Raw genomic sequence first — 25,022 nt, 5'->3', positions numbered from 1 at the left:
ACGTGTTGTACTCGGTGGAGCGTTTGTAACTGCAATGGTGGCATTACACCGCTGTGGCGCTTTATGGTAATCAGCTCAATGCACCAAGAGCGTGCCGTGGTGCCGCAACAGGCTAAGATGCAGCGGACCTGCGGTTGCAGTTGCACACCGGGTTCAGTTCCCGGTCCTGCCAAAAGGCCGATGGAGCGGCATAATCGGCTCGCTGCTCCAGGGGAGGGACGCATACAGCAGCCTGGAGTAACGGTCCAATTGAGACGAGACGGCTTGGAGAAGGTGTGCTGCTCTCAGGGTCGGGGTCGTAAGGGGGTGTATCCCCAGCGAGCACTAATTGGATCAGGGTATAATTGGCCACCAGATTTGGAGAGAAAAAAATGGAAAAAAAAATTTTTATGAAAAGAACGGCACTACCGAAGATTCCCTTAATTCACCACCGTTTGTCTGTTTTGACCAGATTTCCAAGCTTCACTTCTGCATGTGGTGCACATTGCTGATTTTGAAGACACGTGGACGTTCCGGGAGAGTCTTGCGTAGGACTTTTTTTGGGGTATCAAACTTGAAGTACTCTCAGGAATGTCTTTCGATCTAGATAGGTTGGATATTAGGCACATAGTGTCAACACAATATTAGTGTTGACAAAAAGATGCAAATATTCTCTTCCTGGCTGCACAATCTTTCAGATAGTGGCCCACTATATACCATACCTTGCAACATACTCAGACCCAATGACAGTAACCAAAGGTTTCTTGATCATAAACAATACTTACACATATTGTATTTTCATTGAAAACTCATATGATCAAATGCTAATGCCAAAATGATTTATTCGTCAGCAGATATTGCTAAGAAAATCAAAAACTGAAAAATGCTGCTTGCATAAGTAACAAAACAGCACATATTAATACTTGGCAGAAGACCTTTTACTGCAATTCTCTTGGGCACATTGACTCCAGGTCCTTCAGGGTAGATGGATGACTACCCCCCCCCCCCCCCTTTCCGATATCCCTATCCCTCCTGTCTAACCCCAAAAAATAGAATTGCACTTATGATGACTGTATGTTTACAACAGCACTTCATGTGTATTTTACTAGCTATGGATGTGTTGCTTTAACTTGTGGAAGAACCTATGCACTTGGAATAAAAGCGCCTGCCAAATGTAAATGTAAATGACTCTTAAGCAGTGGCACAGATTCGTAGAGGGATTGAGATCCGGACCTTGACTGGGCCACTCTCGAACATTCATATTTTGCTCTTCAGTCCCTCCAGTGCTGCTTTGACCTTGTGGTTAGGATCATTACGTAATCAATGTACAATATCATCTTGTACAGAACTATCCTATGGGATGACGTCACTACGTGAAGAAGGTAGCAATATAGTGCCATATACAGACAGATTCATTTTCACATTTTATATAGAAGAGACATTTCTCGTTGTTATAAAAAAAAAGATTGGCATCAGTACTTCATAGAAATTCCATTTGCAAATGCCTGGTATCAGCGTGTGCGGAGAAGGTGAGAGTGTGTGCAGGGAAGGTGTGTGGGGGTTAGGTGTGCGTGTGGGGCAGGAGTGTGTGTGTGTGTGTGTGTGTGAGAGGGTTAGGTGTGTAGGGGGGTTAGGTAAGTGTGGAGGTAAGAATGTGTGTGGGGGTGAGGTGTGTCTGGGGCAGATGAGAGTGGAGCAGGTGTGAGTGAGTGTGTGTGTGCGTGGGTGTAGGGGTTAGGTGTGTGTGTGTGTGTGTGTGTGTGTGTGTGTGTGTGTGTGTGTGGGGGTGTGGGGGTATGTGGATGTAGTGGTTAGGTGTGTGTGTGAGTGTGAGTGAGTGTGAGTGTGTGTGTGTGTGTGCGTGTGTGCGTGTGTGCGTGTGTGCGTGTGTGCGTGCGTGCGTAGGGGTTAGGGGTTAGGGGTTAGGGGTTAGGGGTTAGGGGTTAGGGGTTAGGGGTTAGGGGTTAGGGTCACAGAGCAGTAGGGCCGTACCTTGCTCACTGGGCTCGGCCTCAGGCTTCCTGATGGTGAGGTCCAGCGGGGAGTCCTGGTCGGCCATGAGCAGCTGGCTGAGAACGGGGTTCTGTGCGGAGGCAGCGGGCACGGGGCCCGCAGATGGAGCCTGGGGCAGGTTTTGGTCCTCGGTGCCGTTGGGCTGGAGGGAGTCCTGAGAAGAGCTGCTTTTTGAGGTATATTCAGAGGCAAACTGCCGGATCATTCTCTGCATGATCTCCCGAGCCACTAAAGGAATGTGGGGGTCGGAGAAGCTCGGGATCTCTGAGACACGGGAAGAATGACACAAAACCATTCAAGCTCATTTCACTACACTGAACATAAGACAAACCTTACTGGGTTCACCATTTAACTGAGACACGGGCCCACCTTTTCTGCAAAAGACAGCATTGAGGAACTCCTCCGCTTGTTTCTCGAGCTTGTTGATTTTGGATTGCTCCTGACTGCAGAGACTTTGCTCGCCTCCTTCCAAACCTTGGCTGTTGAAGCCAAGTAAGTGTTCCTGTATTAAAGGCAACGGGAAATTATTAAATCTCTGGACCTGCGAAAAAAGGGAGGGCTGTTGCCATGGAGGTTAAAGTCTGCATCAATGTTGGCCAAAGAAAGATGAGCATTCCTTACTATCCATGATTAATACTGTAGCAGCTGTCAAAAGTAAACATACTTGGCCTCAACTTCCATATTTGTTATACTTATAGTATTCCAACAAAGCTATTTCAGAGTATTCTGAACAGTAAATGGCATTATATTTTAAAAAGACTACCTGGACTTTCTGGCGTCTCAAGCAGCAGAAAAGACAACGTTTATTGAATGACCAATCGGAGACATCTTCAGGCTCACTATCTGTGCAAGCAGAAGAAAAAGAACATTTTACAGGGGTTACCAAACACACCTTATCAAAACAGTCAGTAACAAGCTTAAATTAGGGACGCAGTATTTGTACAATTTCCTGATTAAAAAGAAAACATGGATTTGCCTGACCCCAAATATCTGTAGGACCAATTATGCTGAACATACTTCTTGCTAGAAGCTGTCATTGGGTGCAAAGTCTCTTTAAATGTGAGCTTCTGTTTGAGACATTGAGAGCAATGGAGATTAATATATATATATATATATATATATATATATATATATATATATACATACACACAAAATAATCAGTTTTGTCATTAAAAACATGTGTATATAATATGCAAATGCAAACCCCATGCAGAAAGGCAATTGTTTTATTTGTTAAAACAGAAACCCGCTGCTAGATCATGAACACCTTGCACAATGGAACTATCCTGAGGGTGAGATTGAATATCAAATAGGTTCTTCAGTGTGACGCATGTTTTGTATGTTAGGTTGCCAATACATAACAGACTCCATTTCTCCAACTAGCATATATCTGTGACAAGAGTAGTTTCTGCCGAGGAATTTTAAGGCAGCTGATTTGAAGTGGTTTCCAAGCCGACGGGTACGGCACAGGGCCAAAAACCTAAATAAAGCACAAAGGAGAACTCTGGCTGGAGGAAAATATCAACTGCAGAAGCAATCGAGTGCACTCAACATCAAGGAAAAAACAAATTGGTTCAATCTGTATATTGATACTCGGGTTTATTATGGTACAAGTAGCAATGGACAAATTACAGCCAAATTCATGTTCAGCGGGCATTGCACAACACATGGTGCACCGTGTAGATATCAGAGGGAACAATTTTCAATGAATTGACACAGTGAACAAGTCTCCAAACTCAAGTATCAAATCTGAAATCTGAAAGAAATTGCTTGAATTCTTGACTGGAGAAAACTTGCCCCCGAATCATATCACACTTTCACTTCACCTACCTTTGAATAAGGTCAGATCGTCTACTAGTCCTCTCCCAAACAATCCTTGCAAAATACTTTCAAAACCTGTAAAAAAAGAGGGAAATGGAAGAAAAAGAAATTACTCAGCAACAAGGGATCCTGAAGTTCACACTGCAGGCTTAGTCTTCAAGGCTTTAAAGAGTGGTCAGAATGAAAGAAGGAATGGAATATCAACTCAAACACTTCCCAGTTCTGAGTATTCTGCACACCTGGTCAAGGTTTTTGGCTTTTTAAGAACTTATCAGTAGCTTTACTACCTCATCTTTGGGGCATAGCCTGATGTAGGTTGGATTTACCTCAAGTCTAGTTCATCTAAACCTATTTACAAGTGAAAACAAAGTAGGTAGGTATAATTAAACAGAATTATTATTTTTATTTTTTATTTTATTTTTTTCAAAAAACTGGACTTGTTTGACGTAAATCACAATATGCCCCATATACACCAGAGAAAATAACTTCACAATTAACTGGAAATACTACGTCTAAAATAAATACATTTAAATACATTTTAAAAACCGAAAGATGTATCCTTTAAATTCACAATTTGAAAGCATAACACTAAAACTGAAATAATATTAACAAGCTGAAAACTAAAACTATGCCTTTAAAAGCAGTGCAACCACATACAGCACCCCACAAAAAAAGTGTATAATGCCTGAGTTTCATTTGAAAATGCAAAACAAACAATGCGGCCACTGTCCACAGCAAATAAATACATTGCTGTACTGAGAAGGACCAGCACAGAGCCATACCACTAATTCAGCTCCATTTCACTATGACCAATTCCACAGCAATCGCACTTCAAGTGCATGCTTTATCATATGACGTGCACATGAAGTTTTGCCCATTATTTCCAGAGCACAGATCACTTAAGCACGGCGTGGAACCCTGTCCAGAAGGGGAGAAGAAACTACACCTCCATAAGTTCATTTAACTGACACTGCATGATGCCCTTAATCACACCAGGAGCATACAGGATGCTAATGCTAACAGGGAGAACTGCTCCAGAAAAAGAAACTTAACATCTCGAAAATCATATTCACCGAATACTCTCATCATGGTCCAACAACTATGCTCCACACATGCATCTTACTGTGGTTACGCACCCAAATCTAATAGCCCTTAAATTGCTGGACTAAGTCTCAGTCTATCAGTGATTCATACATGTCGGAGTCTGGTAACTCGAAACATACCACTTCCCCCACGGATTTGGGATTTTTAAATGCAAACTTGACATCAAACCATTTATGCAAACTCTGAGCCATGCCTAGGCACACTATGGAGACTGTGACGATTGGCAACTCTGTGAAATGGAGATGAATGTCTTGGAGCCGTTACACTCAGTTCCTTTCAGTTAATATCAAAGTACCCAAACAAACCACATCCCATGTAGCTGAGACATTTAGGCCCAAGAAGTTTCTATCTTTTCGGAGTTCATCTGAAAGTTCATGTTTAAACATCCCGACTGTCACAAGTGCTTATTGGGCAGGGCAATGCAGGAATTGTGCTTTGCAGCTTACGCAGTGCTGTGCACACAATGCGCTTCTCTGCAACCCCTTTCATGTCCAACCACACCTTACACTTTTCAAACGGCTCAGCTGCTGTGACATGCTGCCATGCTACAAATTTTATTTTATTTGTTATGCCACAACTATTTCCACCAAACAATTTAGCTCAGTTGGCCTCTTCCTCTGGAACAAACAATTTCACGCTGTCTCCATTTTGACTTCCACTTTGTCCCTGACAACTAACTGCAATGACAAGCTGCCTTGTAAGCAGAAGTTAACAGGGTGGGATACAAGTAGGCTTGTATCACAATTTCAAGTTGACTGTTATTTAGAGAAAATCGTGTGCCGGTGAGTGTATGGACTCAGGGTGTCAAACTCCAGTCCTAGAGGGTTGCAGCGTCTGCAAGTTGATGCGGCTTCATTTCAATCAATAGACCTTGGAAACAGGGTGCATTGACTCTTTAACCAATCAAAATGACAAAAATAGATTCAAGTGACTTAAATTAAACACCTGCACAATTCAAGTTTGAGATCCCCAATAAACAGCTCTGAGGGCCTCGGAGGAAAAGTGAAGAATTTCTAAAGCCTGGAAACATTTCACACTCAGTTAGTCGCTTGCCGCTACTATAAAGCTCAGCTTTCCTTCCCCAAAAGCACAAAATCAACGCTGCGACATCTAGGCTAAAGTGAAAGCATGCATTCACGGAGGAAAGGGATACCGAGAGGTTGGCTCTTTACATTAGCCCGCTAGCCAACAACCGAAGCAGGCCAGGTAAAAAGTGAAAGGAAAACCTAAACTGACTTTCTTTGAAAGATTCACCCTGTGATATCGAAACAATCAGTTTCCCGCCCCAGTAGATCGCTCCAATTGGTGTCATAAAGTACTCCTTTTAATCTCAGGATAAAGTAAACCATCATGTTTTTCTTTGTTATGCGGCATATCTGAGCCTTGCCACTCTCAGAGATATGTTAAATTGGGCCCCCGGTAAAACAAGGGTTGCGTTCGAGAGTCATGGCAACACTTTGCTCAATACCAGCCGTTTGATCTCCAGCAGTTATGCCAGCTGAAAGAGCAGACAAAGCACTGTAGGTGTAGTACATCAGAAACACGCCTCTGAAAAACATCATCAGTCTACGGGCAAGCCGTACTTCATTCTTTCTGGGGGTCTACATGCAGAATGGGAATAGCCAACCACTATTCTATCCGGTTACCTGTCGTTTCGTGTAACAAACTATAACTCTTATGGCTTCTATACATTCCACTACTATATTCACGATGATAACTATTGGAATATAGCCATCGGTTGTGAGATAATGGGAGTTGTCTCTTAAGTAGACTGTCTCTTGTGTCAAGAGGTTGTAGCCAAATCATTAAGTTCATGGCAAAACATAATAAGTAGTAGTTATGTGAAGTTATTTTTTTTTTCTTTTGATCGTATAGTTATATATAATATTAACATTTGTAGTAACATAATATTTTTCTTTAACTGATGAACCGGATTAATTGCCAGTATCAATAGATAGAATACTTGATTGTCGAAATAGAGATTAGTAACAGCCAGAATTAAGAAATTACGAATTATATTTTAATATACAATGCAATTTACTGTTTTTTTTAAAAAATATTTTATTAACCAAGTTTAAAAGTCACAAAAGACCCAGGCCATACAGGGTGTGTTGAATACAGAAAAACTTCCAGGGTCCCAGAACAAAATGTACTCTGGCTGATTTCTGCCACAAGAAGTGACAACTGATGAAGCTTCTGACGACTGACAGTTGCACAGTCTAAGGCTGTGGCTATGGTATCTTATGCAAGCGTGTGCCGCATGCTTTACTGTGTAACCACTCATCCCCAAACCTATATCGCCCCATGCCCAGGCCAGGGAAACAACAACAAACATCAAATAAAAATATTCATCAACAACTGATATTAATATGATACAAGCACATAATACGAATAATTAATTTCAGCAAAACATGAAACTTCAAAACAACTCCCACCACAACTCTTGCAGCTTCATTGCAACTAATGTTTGTGTTTCACGTTCATGTTCTTTTCACAGGTAAATTACGTCACTACATTAAGTTACGTTACAGGCCTTTGGCAGATCACAGGGTGATGAAGCACTGCACTGCTCCCTGCAATTTCAACAACTTATGAAGAATTATGGAATTCAAGAAATGCATGTGTAAATACCATCATCCTGACGCGCCGTCCGTGTTTATTTTATGTTTTTCTAAAGTCAAACCAACGTCTTTCAGAGCATTTTCAGCTTGTTCAGACTGCATCTTCAGCCCTGTCCATTCAAGTTCATTCAAGATTTCTGGTGTTTTTAAGACAGCGAGGACAAACGCGTGCTGTTGGCTTACTGTCCCCGGCATATAGACCACCGATTGTGCTGGTGTAAGATTTCAACAGCACCCCCCCAAACGCTTCCATTGTTTGAATTTTTTTTTTTGTCAAAGTACCAGTCGAAAGAAAAGCATGTAGGCTGCATTTCATTATGTTGGGGGAGGAGGGTAGTACATTTCACCAAAAAATAGACAAAACCATGCTCTTGTACTTATGACATTTTACAAAAAAATATTGTATTCAGAAGGCGTATTATTAATTCTGCTGAACAAGCATGAATGGTGTGAGAACAAAAGCTATTTGTGGGTCAAAGATGGATATAACACACAACTGCAGCAGCCTCGGGTCAGAGCAACAATAATGTATTCTCCAGCATTCAAGAGAATACGCAACCAGAAACGTTTTGTGCTGATATTTGACTTCATAAAGACTTCAGTATTCTTTTGGGTCTAGTTGTTTTTCTGTATGTAAAGCTCGGCAACCGCCTATCAGATGCAGTCTAACCTTTTTAGGGTCCAAAACGAGGGTTTGGCCAAACCCTAACCTATTGGCAAGCATACTTCATCCCAAATAACTTTACAAATACCTTTGCAGTTGTACTGAATCAGGCCCACTTGTGTTTCGATTGCATTTGACTTCCATTGTAAACCAGCTAAATACTTTGAGAAATGGCAAATATGTCTGAATACAACCACCCCCTTTTAAATACACCTTTCACTAAAGCTCCTGAAAAATGCTTGTTATCGGTGGCCCATTTCATATACTTTTTTAGGCTACTATAAAGACAGCAATACCGGACAGACGGCAATAAGAGATTCACATGGGGAGAAAAGGCAGAGATCAACAATCCAAAGGCGTACTACATTTGGAGTACACATCCAACTTTGGGTGACATCAAAAGCAACAAATACGGTCCAATAAGTAGGAGGACCAGTGTGCATAGCACTTTCTGAACGCCTATCTAAAAATGTATAAAATCAAAATACAAAAAATAACGATGTACAATGTATAAACATACTTGGTTGGGTGTTCGGGAAAACAACGGAATTTTTTACTTCCACCACAATCTCAAAATCGCTGGCTGGCTCCAGACCGTTTTGACAATACTTAGATTAAACAATTTCACGAGGTCACTCATTTTACTCTAGTTAGCTAAATGATAAACACTAGTCGTGTTTTACGAAGCATATAATTGCGCAACTTTGTAACCATGTGGACAGACACGATTACGCTATACGTTCACATTTTGGCACAAACAAATTTGCTTGCTTTGAGAATTGGGCTCTTTGTTGAAGTGTTAAGAGAAGTCAGACTACGCCAAAAGCTGGGGCGATTGAATAGCTAGCTTCCGGGTTTATGCTAGCTCGCAGCTCAACACAAAATGTAACGTTATACTAGAGATTTAACAGCGAAAATGCAATTTCTAGAGACAAAAATCTGCTCCTACATAAGAAAGCATTGCTGCGTTAAGAAGAAAATATTTGCACACGCGTTTAAAATGTAGCTTGCTAATTTGGAAAACGTATCCGGTTAGCAGCTCTCAAGCTAGCTAACAAACAAAATGTGTTAGCTAGTTTGCTTAATGGGAAAATAAAACAGGGGATGGCAGAAACTAGATGCACTTGACATCTGGGTTGACTGTCACCTTACATACAGTCTGAATTAAGACAGCCCATTGCCATAGCTAGACAGAATTATTTTCACGAATCTCCATTGCAGTAATGCGCGCCCCCAAAGTGCTTATTCGATTGTGGAAGGAAACGCGCATCGCCCTCCCCCACGGAAAATACAATCATAAGTAGAAGCGCGCGCCCAGCAGCGGATGACCTACTATCATTGGCGGAGGCACGATTCATGCTGTTCATGCGTTACGCCCTCTGTTTAATCTGGACTAAAGGCAAAGGTTGATAAAACAGAGATTGGCACTTTTTAGTGTATGGAAGATATATTACCCAATATATATCCCATACCATTTGCTTATACAAATGATGCCAATATGGAAATGAAATATTAGAATAGCGTGTTTTCATGCAACAGCTGGGGGAGGCAACTAGCCTAAATCAACAGCCGCGCGAGACAAAAAAAAAAAAAAAGTCGCTCCGTGCTGCTCCCGACGGTTGGAAGCAGCATTTTTCGCAGCACCCCAGAATAAATAAAGTCTATTTTCTTCAATCCTGCACACATTTAATCGGTAGAAGGTTCTACTTAAAACGTGAAAATGGCTTACCTACACAGTGAATGAGTTTATGTCGCCACGAATCAAGTTCCTGCCGAAAGCCGCGCCTTTCGATCGTGCATTGCTGCCTCCTGCACAGACTCGCCATTTTCTATCGGCCCCTCCCGCGGGCGCGCACGTTGTGGCTGCGTCAAAAAACGTATACGTCATTAGCCATTTTGTTTGTTTGATGAACGCCCGTGGTCTGCATACCAGCTACAGAGAGGGGTCTTCCTTCTGCAGTTCCCCATGGTCATCTCTCCCAAACAGTGGGGTTCGCCCCATGACGGTGGCTGGGATTAATCGGACTCAGTCCTGTGTTGGGCACGAATTTGGTTTTAATTGGGGTTGACAACCAATGTTGGTGAATTCCCACCACCTATTGAATATCATATAATACTTTGTCTAATTCTTTGTCTAACCCTAAACCCTTCTTAGCCAACACAATTTTACTTGACTCCCCATTCTTCAAAATTCTGTGCATCTCATCCCGCTTCAAGTCAGAAATACCCCACATCTCTCTTCCTGCGTGTACCACCATCCCCACCTTGATTCTCTCTGACTTTTTTTTTTTTGATCTCACTAGCACAGTTTATTACTATTGCAAGGAATGCCAAAATCCTTTTCTCACATCGCTTTACACCCCGCTTCATGATTACCCCCCACAATGTAAACATACAGCCTGATCTTTTGATAGCTTACTCTCTTCTTCTGTACACCCATTTTCCCCCACACCTCCTACACGTGTGCATCTCTCTCCTGCACACTGCTGCCACCTGGCCATAATCTTGACACTAATAACAACTTAGTCGAACCCTTTCAAATGCCCTCACCCTATAGCTGACAAAATCTAAAAACACCCTGCCAGGTAGCTCCCGGCAAATTCAAGTACACTGACCTATTTTCCTGCTCCTTCCTTTCCCTGTGGCTTTTCAGCCGCCTTGCCCCACAAGCTCCCCCCACCTCCAAAGAAAACTCAGCCTTCACATAAAGAGGACCTCCATTACTGTCGCCTCGCTGGGAAACAGACTACGGTCTGACATTCCAAATGTTGTCATTTTTAATGTCTTACTGTTCCATTTAATTGTCTGATGATCACGATGCCTCCCCTGGATACCATCACTGCCTTCACCTCTCTGATTTCCTTCTTTACAAATCTCCCCATATTTTTAAAGTCCAATCATCTATAATCCAAACTCTGTTCCAAAAACCACAGAATTAAAGTTGAAAACCAAACAGTATAAATACAAAATCTCACATCTTCCGTCCGCCTTTAACCGTTCAACTCAATCCAAATTGCTCTCTGACATTTGATATTTCTTTATGACAAACCAGGTCCTGATTGGGACTGCCGCAGAATATAATAATTTAGTTTAGTGTGACAAGCTATGTAATGTTTAAAAGTTTATGATGTTGTTTATGGCCCATATCCTGTAATATGTGTTACCAAAGGATGGCTACACAGTGCTAATGCTGGCTAGATAGTGACTTATCTATATACTGGCATACATTTGTGTTATTATGGCTGTATCCACTAGAAAAACCAAACATTTAAACATCTATTTTTGGAGCAAGATGCCTTTCTGAGAGGGCTTCTTGTCCTAAAATGTATGACTTCTTTTTTTTTTTTCTCCCTCTCTCTCAAAATACAATGAACCCCAAACACATTATTACACACGCAAATTATTAATGCACATGCAATACGCACACCGATTACTATTTCAAATGACAAACAATTGATAAATCATCAACAAGCCCTGTTGGTTTGCATTTTCACTAAATAGTACTTTCTTCAACACAGAAGTTTCAGTTTCAGATTCATCTCCTGTCATATACAATTCAAAGTGTCTTGCATAATTTCTGAAAGTACTCTGAAGTACTTTCCAAAATGCACTTCAACTTACATATATACACACACAGTCATCCATTATTTTAATAAAAACGTTTAGGTATACAACACATTTATGAATTTGCCCTGTCATTAATAGCACAGAATAATAGATTTCCCTCTGAAATCAAATCCAGAAACGTATTTCCTTCTTGTTTCATGTATCGTTATTGAAGAATGTTGTATGAGTTTGGCCCCAATTAATCAGTCAGAATTTACTGCACCTACATGTACAGTATATGAGAATATAAAGAAGATATGAAAAATCTTAGGGTGCCTATCAAGAAGTCAACTTACAGATTGTAAAATGGTTTCAGCAGAAATGGAATACATCAACAGCAAAGAGCAAATATATAGCCAAGAAATTAAGAGATAAAGCATAATAAATAATATAGATTTAACGTCACAAAGTTACAAAAAACTTATATAAATGTATAAACCGTCAGTGAGCACTTTATTAGGTATTTATTAGACCTATTTTTTAGACTTATTGGTCTTTTGCTGCTGTAGCCTATCCACTTAGAGGTTTGATGCATTGTTTGTTCAGAGATGCTCTTCTGCATACCACTGTAATGTGTGGTTATTTGCATTACTGTCACCTTCCTGTCAGCGTTGACCAGCCTGGCCCTTCTCCTCTGACCTCTCTCATTAACAACGCATGCCCACAGAACTGCTGCTCACTGGATGTTTTTTGTTTTTTTTGCACAATTCTCTGCAAACTCTAGAGGCTGCTGTGTGTGATCCCAGGAGATCAGCAGTTTCTGATATACTCAGACCCTTTCTGGCACCAACAATCATTCCACGATCAAAGTCACTTAGATCACATTTCTTCCCCATTCTGACATTTGGTCTGAAAAACAGCTGAACCTCTTGACCATGCATGCATGCATGCATGCTTTTATGCATTTAGTTACTGAAACAAGATTGGCTGATTAAATATTTGCATTAACAATCTGGTGTACAGGTCTACCTAATAAAGTGCTCAGTGAGTGTAGTTTTGTACAAAATATAACTCTTTCAGTTCGACCTCTGCAGAGTGTTGCCCCTAAGAAAGATGTCTACCACGGTTAAGACACAGGATAAGCGCAGCCAATCAGAACGCAGATTAAATAAACAGCAAGGACAGCCATTCAGTAAAAAAGCACGATTTTAAAGTGGTAGTGAAGCAGTTTCGACGACAGAGGAGAGGTGGTTTACCGGAAGCTAATTATCTTAAAGAGGTTTTCAGTAAGACAGTTCTTTTCTCTACACCGCTTGTACTGTAAATGTGAAACGGGAGGATATTCATGCTTCTGAGACCGCCAACATATCAAACAGGTAAACGGTCCGCTTATTTCATATCAACGAAGCGACTAAGACCAGACGCATTCCACCGTATTGCTATGTTCAAATTGGCTCCATTAGGGATGATACGCCGGGCGACAATAAAGGGATAGACTTTATAGCGTTACTGTGGCAACATTACGGGGAAAATGTAGCATACTTATGCATCGAATACGCTTTCGATTATTGTCATCCCACACATCCTTTAGCATTATGACACAATGGAAATGTCGATGGGGTAGAAAAGATAGCTGTACACCTAGACTCATATTTTATTCAATATGACCATGCTGCTGTAATGAAATACTGTACAATGGACATTCTGTGGAACACATTACTGACTCCATAACCAACTATTCTGGTCACTGTGCATTCTATTTAGATTTTAAAAAATCACAACCAACAATATACATTGAAGGCATCAATTGTGACCGTGTTGTAGCAGCTAGTTGTACTCTTCATTAGCTGGCAAGCACATTGAGGTCCTGCTGCAGACAAATTATTTTTGTCTTTTCAAGCTCAGCTCCATTGATTTCCATCAAGCAGATCCTTCCATTGAAAGCCGTAATGCCCTTGTTGATGTCATTTAAACTGTGTGTCACCATGTTGAGTCATATCTACACATCTGACACCAGCAACACACTATGATGGGAAAGCCCATGCTGTGTCATTGGAAAGCGATGTACAGTGTGCTGCACACATAGTGAAATGCATACAGTAGCTTATGCGGACGCGGTTTACGTATCTGGATGTCACATGATGGGTTTCCTGGCTGCTGTGCACTCAGGTGGTCCCATCTCCAATGTTATTTCCCTGTTGGTCTCACATGACCAGAGCTACTGTTGGGGGTGCCTCTTCTGTAAAAGGTGTCACTTACACTGTTTGTAATGTGTGTGTGTGTGTATGTGTGTGTGTGTGTAGGACGGCGGAGACATGACTCTGACAAGAGGATCCTTCACATACTCCAGTGGTGAAGAGTACCACGGTGAATGGAAGGAAGGTGAATGGTACATTTACATACAGCGCTTTTCACAGTGTCCAGGTCGAGCCGACCAGATGGGCCTATGCGTCTCATATTTTAATAAGCTACAGAAAATGCACCGCATGTTCTGGCCCACAAAGTCAAACGAATGCTATACATATGGTACAACTAAAATTGCAGTGATACAAATGTAAAGACATACAAATTCTTAATAACGAGGCAACGCAAATATTTAGTAAAAGTAAATATATTTAATATTTAATCTTTTGAAGCAAAGCATGTGCCGTACTGTACAAAGACCATTGCCATAAAACAGTGTTTGCAATATCCAGTTAAATATTAATCATTGGTTAGCCTTAATACTAATAGCAGCTGAGCAGTTTTCTCAAAGACAGGTACTTCGAGTGCCCTCCAAAACTATGGGAACAGTAGTGATTTGATTGTTAATCCCTTTCATGAATTTGAAAGCCTCAAAGTGAACTGTAGAAGATTCTTCAGATTGAGATCTGTAAGCACAACAAGGGGTCATAAATGGAAATGAGAAAAAGGATAAATTCCACACAAACATTAGGAAGTATTTTCCACACAGAGCGTGGTCACTGTGAAACAGCTTGCCAGGTCATCTTGTGGAGACAGAAACTCTGGGGGTTTTCAAGACCAGGCATGACACAGGGCTTGATGCTATCTAGCTTTTAGGTAATCGAAGCATGAGGTAAACTTTAGGAACAGCTATTTTTGTGTTGAGTTCTTGAGTGAGTTCCAAAACAACCTTTGGCGATAATCTTTATTTAGCCTGAATTGGTTTCTGTGTTTATGGATAATCTGCCTTGTACAAACACCAGAAGTGGGAAGGGGGGGGGGTAACCCATGTTTTTATTTGAACAAAATGACCTTACCAGAATGAGCGGAATGCATTACATTAGAAGACACAGCAAACAAAACCAGTGCGTTTGCTTGTAAGGGTAATTGTACACATTGAACCACAATATCTGTGCAGTTTTTAAATCATTAGGACCTGAAAGTGCTGGGGGCTAAGGTCCTATAACGGCCCACATTAAAAGCAGCCAAATGCATTCCATTCATTCTTAAAGCAGTTAACCCCTATACTTAAAACCTTTTTTGAAAAAATTTAAATGAGGAAAAGCTTCTTTACCAGCCAACATCACAAGAGCTTTCTCTTGTAAATTATTTCTTTGAACTTTTCTTTACACAATTATTAGCACCCTTGATGAAACAACAACTCAGATAAGATATATTTTATGCTCAAGCATACAGGAAAACTAATGTTACTCTAATACAATTATTATTTTTATTTTATTTTATTTGAGTAATACTCTCATCAAAATTATGGTCATGCACAAAGATTATTCTTAAAATCAAAAAAGTTTCAAGTTTTAGTTTAATTAAATTCGGCTTTTTTAAAGGTCCCATATTGTGGAAAATTACATTTTCTTTGTGGATTATAAAGGTGCCATAAAAACACTGAACCTTTCTGCAAAATTGTGACATCACAGCAATACGCTCATTTGCATATGCCCGCCTTCAGAATGGCTCACCTTGGGCTAGAGGAAATCCAGGCGCTCGGCACTGACTGCATTCTGTGTCGGAGAAAGATGTACATCTTAACATAAGATTGCATTGTAACAGAAACCATGTAATGCATATCAATCTCTCTCATTTTCCACACTAAGGGAACGCCTCCAGGTTCTGTTCTTTGCTGAGCTTGTGTACCTGTTTCAGGTCGGAGGCACGGTCTGGGGCAGCTGAAGTTCTCTGACGGAACGTGCTACACCGGGCAGTTTGAAAACGGGCTGTTCAACGGCTGTGGGGTTCTGGTGTTTCTGGACGGCTCCAGGTAAGGGCTGGAGACGCGCTCGCCTTTCCTTCTGGAGAAAACGCCTAAAAATAGAGACTTTTCTGGAGAAATAAAGATATTAAAATATAAATGCCCTCATGTTCCCGTGTCACAGGTACGAGGGCGAGTTTGTGCAGGGGAAGTTCCAGGGCGTGGGTGTCTTTAGCCGATTTGACGGGATGAAGTTTGAAGGGGAGTTCAAAAGCGGTCGCGTGGAAGGATACGGTGAGACGCTAGTTTTTATTTGAATATGTGGCTTTCAGAAATAAATGTGAAATTCACTGGATCACTTTGCTGTCTCGTCAACATAAGACTATGCCTCCTACATTGGAAAAAATCATATTGAGTCTATAAAGTGGCAGAATTCAAGAACTGGTTTTAGGTGTTGCAGTATGGCATAAAACAGAGCTGTTTTAATGACCACTGCAGTAAAAATAAATACAGCCAACAACTGCAATTATCAAATATGAGTCTTCATAGCATTGAAGGGTCATTTATTTGATAACATTACGCAACCAGATAGCTAAGTTCTGATTTGACCAGTAGCTTAACTTGTCTACAGCTAGCAACCCTGCTTTATCCTGATCAGCTCCATAATGGGCTATAAAATAAGGCCTTACCCCAATTGGTACAAATGAGGTCTGTTTGTCCAGTATGAAGGCACATCTTGTGAATGTCATTTCTATGCCTTGGCACTCAATGTACTTTTATATTTGGAATTTTTATTTTATTTTACCACAATAATAGTCTAAAATGTGTCGTTTTACCCAATCTTCTCATAGTAAGAAACATAATTGCGGCAAGTTGAAGTATCAAAATGCCTTCTGTGAAATTTTGGTCTGGAAAGTCACATGATATGAAATGGGTTTGAGTCGATAGTGCCAGTGTTCAACCCTCACAGCAGTAACATGATGTGTAACACAGACTTACCTCCAGGGACATTTTGGGTTAGTGTGCGGTGGGATGTGGTCTTTTTGGGTTAGCCTGGGGTGGGATGTGGTCTTTTTGGGTTAGCGTGGGGTGGGATGTGGTCTTTTTGGGTTAGCCTGGGGTGGGATGTGGTCTTTTTGGGTTAGCCTGGGGTGGGATGTGGTCTTTTTGGGTTAGCGTGGGATGTGGTCTTTTTGGGTTAGCCTGGGGTGGGATGTGGTCTTTTTGGGTTAGCCTGGGGTGGGATGTGGTCTTTTTGGGTTAGCCTGGGGTGGGATGTGGTCTTTTTGGGTGAGCTGGGGGGGGGGGTTCGCCTCTTAATGCTCGGTGTGGGGTCTGCTCCAGGCTTGCTGACGTTCCCGGACGGGGCGCACGGCGTTCCCCGGAATGAGGGCGTGTTCGAGAACAACAAGCTGCTGAGGCGGGAGAAGTGCCAGGCCGTGGTGCAGAGGGCGCAGGCCTCCTGCGCCGCCGCCCGCGCCCTCTCCGTATGACCACCAGGGGGCGCTGCTCACGGCCAGGGGGGCACTCAGGGATGGATGACAGGGTAGCACCCCTCCCCCTCACCTCTCCCCTTCTCATACACCCCACTCCCCACCCCTGTCCCAACCGCGTTGGGCTGGTGCTCTCCTCCACGCCCCTTCTGTCTGCCTCTCAGTGAGTAACGTTAACTTTTTGTGCTAAGAAATCAGCGCTGCCTTGGTTTCATTACAGGCTGTACTGTATTCCCTCTGGGACTGTCTTGCACTGCGCACTGCTCTTCTGCACACACAAACACACACACCAGAGCTGGGAGTGAAGACCAGACCCCTCAAGACCCAAGACCAGACGAAGACCAGACCTCTTGAAACCTAGATCCTGAACAAGACCAGGCTTGCCAGGTCTTGACCATGGAATATAAACCTCGTATTATCTTTTTATTTTACATTAAATACTTGGAGAACAAACAATAGGTTGACCCTGTTTGCAGTGGTAGAAAATGAACACTTACCTGTCAAAGACTAATGTAATTTTGAAATTGGGCTTTCAAGATCGTAATGTTATTTCTGTTGAAACCAGACTTGGTTAAATAAGGCTGGCTACCACATTCAACACCAGACATTATTATTTGCTGCGCTAATTTAGCTAGCTAGTTTATATTTTGCTAATCTAAAACATTGTGCTGAAGCTGAGGTTGAATTCATGTGTGCTGAAAAACATCATACACTAGCCTTTCCCAAGTAGGAAAACTGAACAAATGGAGCTGGACAATGTTATGCAGATGTTTGGCAATGAAACTGTCTTTTGAGAACACTTACGAGAACAGTGAAATTGAATGTTAACCTGCACTGACAAATCACATTTATGTTGTAGTTGGGCTATCGAACAGTGAAACCCAGCTAAATAACAAGCTTAACAAGTAATATTACAAGTTTGTCAACATTGTGAAAGAGGTTTTGTACCTTGGAGCTCGCTGAACTACATACGTCTTAGAAACTTTGCAAGTTGCCCTTCATTTCTTGTCTGGACAGCTGGTCAGCTGGTGAATAGCTGGTTGACCAGCTAAAAGTGTTGAAAATACACCTTAAGCCAACTTAACCAGCTTAGACGGGTTTAAGATGGAATTTTCAGCAGGAGGATAATGTGTAATTTTCAAGTTTCAAGTTAGCAGTTTTAAGTTTTAAGACACCATTCGTAAGACTGCTAAGAACAAAAAGAGCTACAACTTGCATAGTAAAAATATTTTGAATATAGCTTCCCTCTTTAGCTTGCTTCAATTTTGGTTTTGGCACAATTGCTATTTAGCTACCTCGCTAGTTATGGTAATCTAGCTATCATGCAGATATTCATGGGTGATTCATGATTGTATTCAGCAAAATTTTCAGATGGTAGACAGATATTCTCTGAATTACTTTGGGGGTGCCATTTGGTGAACAGTTCAGTTGGCTGTTTCTTCTTTTATCACCATTTCAGGCAGCCATGGGGTAGGCGGCTCCAATATGCAACAAAAGAAACTTGTGAATTCTGCAAAAGCAGCAATGTTATGGCGCAGGCTAGTGGCAGAATGGAGTGATTGCCATCTTGGGCATGCTGCAGAGAGAGGTCTCGTCTGTGACCACGGTTTTGCTACAAGACCGTGACCAGACCAAGACTTTGAGGGTTGAGATTCACGTGGTCTCAAAAGGTCTCAAGACCGAGACCACAAGATCAAGACTTAAGTGTATAATACACACACTGAAACGTTTGAACGCATGTGCATGTGCGCACAAACACGCACAACTGTAGTGCATTACAGTAGGGCTTTGTTCCTTTGTTGTCTTTCTTTCAGCCATAGAGTCACAAAATGGCCTCCCACTCTGCTGGGGTGTGTATATGGGAAAAGGGAAATGTGGCTGATATTATTTCGGGACTTCAAGGCTGGGGTGTTAAAAATCTCTCTGATGAAGGTACTCCAGTTCCTGGAGGGCTGGGGGGGGTGCAGACTTGTGGTCCACCATGCAGTTTAGCCGACCAGTCCTAAACACACTGATTCTGTGCTCAGAATGGATGGAAAAAAATAAGAAAATCTCTAACACAAATAAACGTAAAAAATTAATATGGTAGAGGCATAAGGTTACTTTGCAGGTGGATTACATTCTGATTTCAGTCCTTTTGGATGGAGAGCGATAGCTGCATTCAGAAAAGATCCTCTCTCACAGTGTACAAGGCATAAACCATTCATAAAAAGAGGGGAACAAAGCCATATTACTCATTAAATGCATATATGCAAATACCATATTTCAGATACATGTATTTGATATAGAACCCGTCTCCGGAGAGTAGAGAGGAGACAGTACTGGCTCTCAGTCCTCCAGGTGGCAGTGTGTTGGCCTTGGGAACAGAGCAGGAAGGCAGAGGGGAGACAGCGGTGGTCTATGGGCAGGCCCTGGGTCAGTTGTCAGGTCTCAACCCCCCAGTGTCTCAGAAGGAGATGCAGGAAGGTGAGGACATGCACTTGCTGGTCGAGGTACGGCGACAACTATCGGTTTTATGTGCAATAAAACAACTTTGGTCTCAGTAAAATCACATCGCGGCAGGGATGGGCAAAAATACACTACAATGTATCTATACAATTTCAAAAATGTGCTTTATAAATGGTGCCCATCCTTGAATTCTTGAATTTCATAATAACACGGGATGCATTTATGTGTGGGAACAGATACAGTTTTCTGTGGGAATCTGTTGACAGATTTCAGTATATTTGAGCTGATTTGACCTGAATGGCTCACTCACGCTCCAACACGACCTTCCTGAGAAAAGAAACCTATAAACTAAAGTGGACACAGAACAAGTTGGTTTCTCCACCTCGTAAGGATGTTTTTGCTTACTGTATTGTAAATGTATTGCCTATTTAAAGTGTTCATCATGAAAACGAGTCTTGCTTAACTAATCTTAAGCTGTGAGTTGTAGAGTTGTCCGTTTGTCACATTTCACTTTTTGCCTTAATCTTGTGTTGAGTTGTTTTAAAAGTATACTGCATTTGTGTGTTATCTCAGAATAACACACATGTGCACCTGACTCCTAGCCTTTAGAAGAAGAGAAATAGGCAGATATATAATGGCCAGTTTTAGTAAGGTTCAGTCATATAATATTCTTTGAAGTTATGCTTGCTATTTTGCTTCACCAAACGGAGACCACTACCTTTCTGGAGGACAAGCTATCATAGGCCATGATGGTCTTTGTTGAACTATGCTCCTGAGACTCTTTGGGGAATGGATGGAGAGCTCCAGAGGCAGGATTCAGAGCTGGAGAGTGTTTTACAAGAGCACTCATGGGAAGTGGAGCCTGGAGCTCGAGTTTGTGGTGTGCGTTTAGATTAGATCTCTACATCACATCCCAGTGTCACATCTGGGAAATGTCTTCGTTTTGCCTGTCAAAGTACATGTCACTGTTTCTCGATATACTTGTTCCCAGTGGAATGTATCACAATTGCTTACGGGGCAATAAGGAACTGTCCTGTTCTTTTTTCACACATTTTGCTGATTTCGCATTGTCTGATCTTCACTTTAATGTTTTTTCAGGATTTACAGTATTGGGAATAACAATTCAGCCACCATGTATTCATTTTTACATATAGTTGTGCAAACTTTAGCATCCCAGGTCAAAGAGTTTGTAAATGAATGAATGGAATGAACCTGGCCTCTACATTGGCACAAAGTTAAACATGACATTTTGATGCTAATTTGAATACAAGAGGTACTATTTATTTTAATAAAGATTCTAGTTAATAAAAGTAAGAGAACATAGCATGTGCAAGAGTTTGGTTACCCTTTAGCAGATATACTTTATCTTCCAAACATTTTCTATACCATTTCAGTTCTTGCTTTAGGAAGTTTTTTTTATATTTTCTTGCGGAATTCTTCCAATGATCGTCTTTGATTGGAACTGTCAGAAAAATGACCTTTTCGACCATACAACATGGCGTTGGATATTTCATCTTTTGGTGTTCCCAGACTTGAACATTGAACATCTATAGAGAGCCCCCAAGCTTGCAGTACATGCAAGGGCAAATTAATTATTTATTATTAAATTATAAAATTATTTCTGCAAGGAAGAATAGGAAGGCTTTCCTGGCTATAGGAGCTGTCTGGAAATGGTTATATGCGTACCTGCCAAGGTAGGTTTTAGTAATAAGTGTTAACCAACAAGGTGCCCAAATTTTTGCACAGGCTCTGATTTTTAATATGTAATAAATGCAAACAAATATTAAACAGGCAGCACAATCTGCAAAAGATGTCACGTTTACCTTTGTACTATGTTGAGGTCAGATCAAATTCTGTTCACTTTCATCCAACTGTGCAGTGAAAGGTTGTACAGATCACTGTTGAGCTGCATGTTTTTTGGGGATCTACTGTTGAAGATGCTTAATAATCTATCTGAATTGAGCTCAGAGTTCTTTGGTGTTTCTCAGGTTTAGTCATACCACGGAGATTATGTACAGTACAGTATTCACAGTGTGGTGGGAAATGCTAGCTAGTCGCATCATGGCCTAAAACAGACAGGAATGTGCAGTGAAGGTGTTAAAGAAATGGTGCACGTGAAAGAGAAAGAGAAAGAGAAATTGTAAAAAAAACAAAAAGAAATTGTGTAACACCAACCCTCTAACTGACAACGGTTGACTTTATGCCCTAAGCAAGGCCGGGTGTTTGTCACAGGAAATATTGCCTAAAATCACTGAGCAGCTACGGCAAAGTTTTACATCACAGAAAACTTAAAAAGCGGCAGAATCAGTGTTTAAAATGAAATCTGATCTAATTAACTAATCGATCTCGTGCCGCAGTGGGAAACAATTTAAATAACAGGCACAACTGTAGTACCATTAAAAGTAAAAAAAATAAATAATAATAATAATAAAAAATAAAAACAGGCAGTTGCTGCTTGGAACAAATAATGAGAGTGAAATGCACTGATAGGCCGGGGCATTTAATCGCTTTGGTCCATCACAGAAAGAAACGGAATGCTTTCTGCCTTTAAGAGAATGCTGATAGAAATGGAGCATGCTCAAATCGCATTACTCCAGTAATGAAAGAGGGTTACCATCTTTAAAGGTTGTTTTGGTACAACAAGTTGATCAATGCAAGGTTTGTGTGTTTTGTGCACAGAATCTGTGACAGCTCCAACTTCTGTGACAAAGACCCAGCCATGGTCATACTGTAATATGCACAGAAGGCATGTAAACTGGTATTCAGAACCAAAGATTTTAACCACCATTACACTTTTCATTGTAATAAATCTAGGCATTAATGTTTTATTTTTGTTGAATATCTGGTTCTTACCATGAAACCATGTGGTCTTGTTGATTATTAGAAATTACCTCGGTGGAAATAGCGAGTCAGAGAGCTTGCAAAAAGTCAATGTAGTTGTTTTTTTTAAAACCTGGGCAACACTTAAAGGCCTGGATTCAATCAACACAATTGTCTTTAAATTATTGATAAATAAATTACATATTTTCCCTTCACTGGCTCAGCCGTGCAAGTACATTTAAAAAAATGAAAGCTTGCATTTAATCATGTTTTAAAGGACAGGCAGAGACTAAATGCTGCCAAACATGTACATCTTGTCTTGGGGGTCACCCTTGGATCAAGATAAAATATTTGTTAATGCTTTCAAACAGAAAAAGATTGATGGAGATTACATTTTCATCACTGAGTCTGCCACTATTTACAATTTTTATGATAAATGTTACTCTAGTGGTAACATCACATATAGTTAATAGTAAATGAATCATCCTCAGTGAATTACAAAATGTGGCATTATGCTATGGGACTGTAAAGTGATAAAAAGCCACACATGCTATCTGGCTAGTTAGCATTTTTTGTTAGCTTGCAAGGTTTCAGTATTTTTGTGCTTGATTGACAAAATGGACACTGTAGACTGGCAGGAGGATTTGCTGGTGTGTGATTGGATGAGGAGAATCCTGACTGAACCCTTGTGTAGCAGACAGAGGCTTTCATGGTGTTCAAGTCTGCACTTCATGCCGTGCTGGACACTTCACTGCATAGTTCATTGATGGGCCTAGAGGGGCTCTCCTAGAAAAGATTTTGATGTAAATAACTATTTTTACTTGAATGATGATCTGGTTTTGATTGGAATAAGACTAGAGTAAATAAGCAAACGCTTTTAAGGTTAGTGTGTCAGAATGCACAAAACCCTTGACATGTTATCTTCACTATTCAGTACAAGATGAAATGTATTATCTGACAAAGGAATGCATTGATGCACAATGAAGTGGTGCATCATCTTTTTCACCTCTAATATCAAGTCCTGGATTCACAGTCTTTACCTTTGACTCATCAATGTTCAACAAAATGCCCAAATCTCCAGAAATGTGTTCTTCATTTATGTTCTGTAAATAACTTTGTGCACTGCTAGAAAAGTGCTGGATAAATAAAGTTATTAGTATTACAAATCAGATATTTTGAACTTTGGCCTCATTAGTGTAGAATGGAATTTGCTGACAGGGTTCTTTGCTCCATTGAGTGTGAGTCTGGTTATACAGACTACACTTTGACCCTCTCACTTTTCCATGGAGACCTTTTTTTGGTTTGCTTTTATCTCCAAGACCAAGAGCTCTCAACTGCGCCACAGTCAATAGTAACAAAGCACTGAAGCGCTTTCTGGCATGCCTCTGAATCTATCTGCCAGTTAAGGGTTGATTGGGAAGGTTTCAATCTGTTGTTCTAGACAGACTCCCCAGCTGTTCATGTTTACAGGTCTGCTTTCTCATTTCCTCTTATTCAGAGCTGAACCTGGTTATCGTATCAGCTAAATGGGTCTCTCTCAAAAGCTTTAATGGTGTGAGAAATACAAACAAATGCTGCTATTAACTTGTTTGCCTATATACTATTGGAGAAACTGTTTATGGCAAATGAACAATTGCAAGGATTTGTAATTTTGTGAAACTAAACCTGACTCAAAGGTACATTGTGAAATCCTCTGAAGTGAGAACAAAAAAGGAAAGTTTTGAAACATAATTTTCAGATCCAGTTTGGCTTCATTTTGTCATCAACTCCAATCAACTCCTTGTTAAGGGCTGACCAGTACTCCATGATGTCCTTTGCCTACAAGTATTTTATCTACATTTATACAACAATGCGCTATGGTAGCCTCTGTGGGTTTTCAGTTCATTATATCAAGGTGCTGTTTGCACCTGAGATACTTTTCATCATTCATGTGTTTATGTCTTGTTTGCATGTGTCTGTGGGCAAAACACATTTAAAAATGTAAAAATTACTATGTTTGAAACCCATCTTAACTAATTGTTCCTGCAGAATATACCCTAATAATAGGGTTCAAAGTAAGTTCCTATATTGAAAACAACATCCAATTTTAAAACCGACTTGTAGTTTGTTTGTGTGTGTTGGGTTCTGAGATCAGCTTTGTTACTGCACTGATGTGTGAGCCACTGAAAAGATACTGAGGGTCTCTATGCACTTTTGAGGAGGGAGGGTGAGTCTTGAGCAAGTGATTTTCAGTCAAAAAGGTATCTGTAAATTCTGTAGAAAAAACAGGTCCTGGACCTTCCTGCACTTTCCATAAGGCACAGGCATATAGCTGTCCTTGCTTTTGCCACGTTCTGTACGGTTGGGCCTGGTTGCAATATTGT

At 40.9% G+C, this 25,022-nt stretch overlaps 2 protein-coding genes across 2 annotated transcripts in view; one reads left to right on the top strand and one right to left on the bottom strand.

The window, feature by feature from the left end:
* Positions 1-10,050, bottom strand: part of wu:fc17b08 (microtubule-associated protein futsch) — a 34,254-nt gene extending 24,204 nt beyond the window's left edge. Inside the window, exons 1-5 of the mRNA XM_061227432.1 lie at positions 9,932-10,050; positions 3,823-3,888; positions 2,756-2,835; positions 2,362-2,494; positions 1,972-2,256 (exon numbers count right to left, since the gene is read on the bottom strand). Of these exons, the coding sequence (XP_061083416.1) occupies positions 1,972-2,256; positions 2,362-2,494; positions 2,756-2,835; positions 3,823-3,888; positions 9,932-10,028 (661 nt within the window). The 5' untranslated portion in view covers positions 10,029-10,050. The remainder of the gene's footprint in view (positions 1-1,971; positions 2,257-2,361; positions 2,495-2,755; positions 2,836-3,822; positions 3,889-9,931) is intronic.
* Positions 10,051-12,985: 2,935 nt separating this feature from the next.
* Positions 12,986-18,358, top strand: morn4 (MORN repeat containing 4). The gene is made up of 5 exons (XM_061228834.1): positions 12,986-13,124; positions 14,052-14,130; positions 15,853-15,967; positions 16,083-16,192; positions 17,243-18,358. The coding sequence occupies exons 2-5, from the start codon at positions 14,064-14,066 to the stop codon at positions 17,389-17,391; spliced, it is 441 nt and encodes a 146-aa protein (XP_061084818.1). The 5' UTR covers positions 12,986-13,124; positions 14,052-14,063; the 3' UTR covers positions 17,392-18,358.
* The last annotated feature ends 6,664 nt before the right edge of the window (positions 18,359-25,022 follow it).

Source organism: Conger conger, chromosome 18 (genome assembly GCF_963514075.1).
Source record: "Conger conger chromosome 18, fConCon1.1, whole genome shotgun sequence".
NCBI lineage: Eukaryota > Metazoa > Chordata > Actinopteri > Anguilliformes > Congridae > Conger > Conger conger.
Note: the sequence above shows the minus strand (reverse complement) of the source record. Positions and strands in the feature narration are given on the sequence as shown.

Excerpts from the sequence above, each read along its gene's own strand:
- morn4 (XM_061228834.1), top strand. The coding sequence starts at position 14,064 with ATGACTCTGACAAGAGGATCCTTCACATACTCCAGTGGTGAAGAGTAC. Across the intron at positions 14,131-15,852 it reads CCACGGTGAATGGAAGGAAG|GTCGGAGGCACGGTCTGGGG; the intron begins GTGAATGGTACA and ends TACCTGTTTCAG. Across the intron at positions 16,193-17,242 it reads CGGTCGCGTGGAAGGATACG|GCTTGCTGACGTTCCCGGAC; the intron begins GTGAGACGCTAG and ends GGTCTGCTCCAG.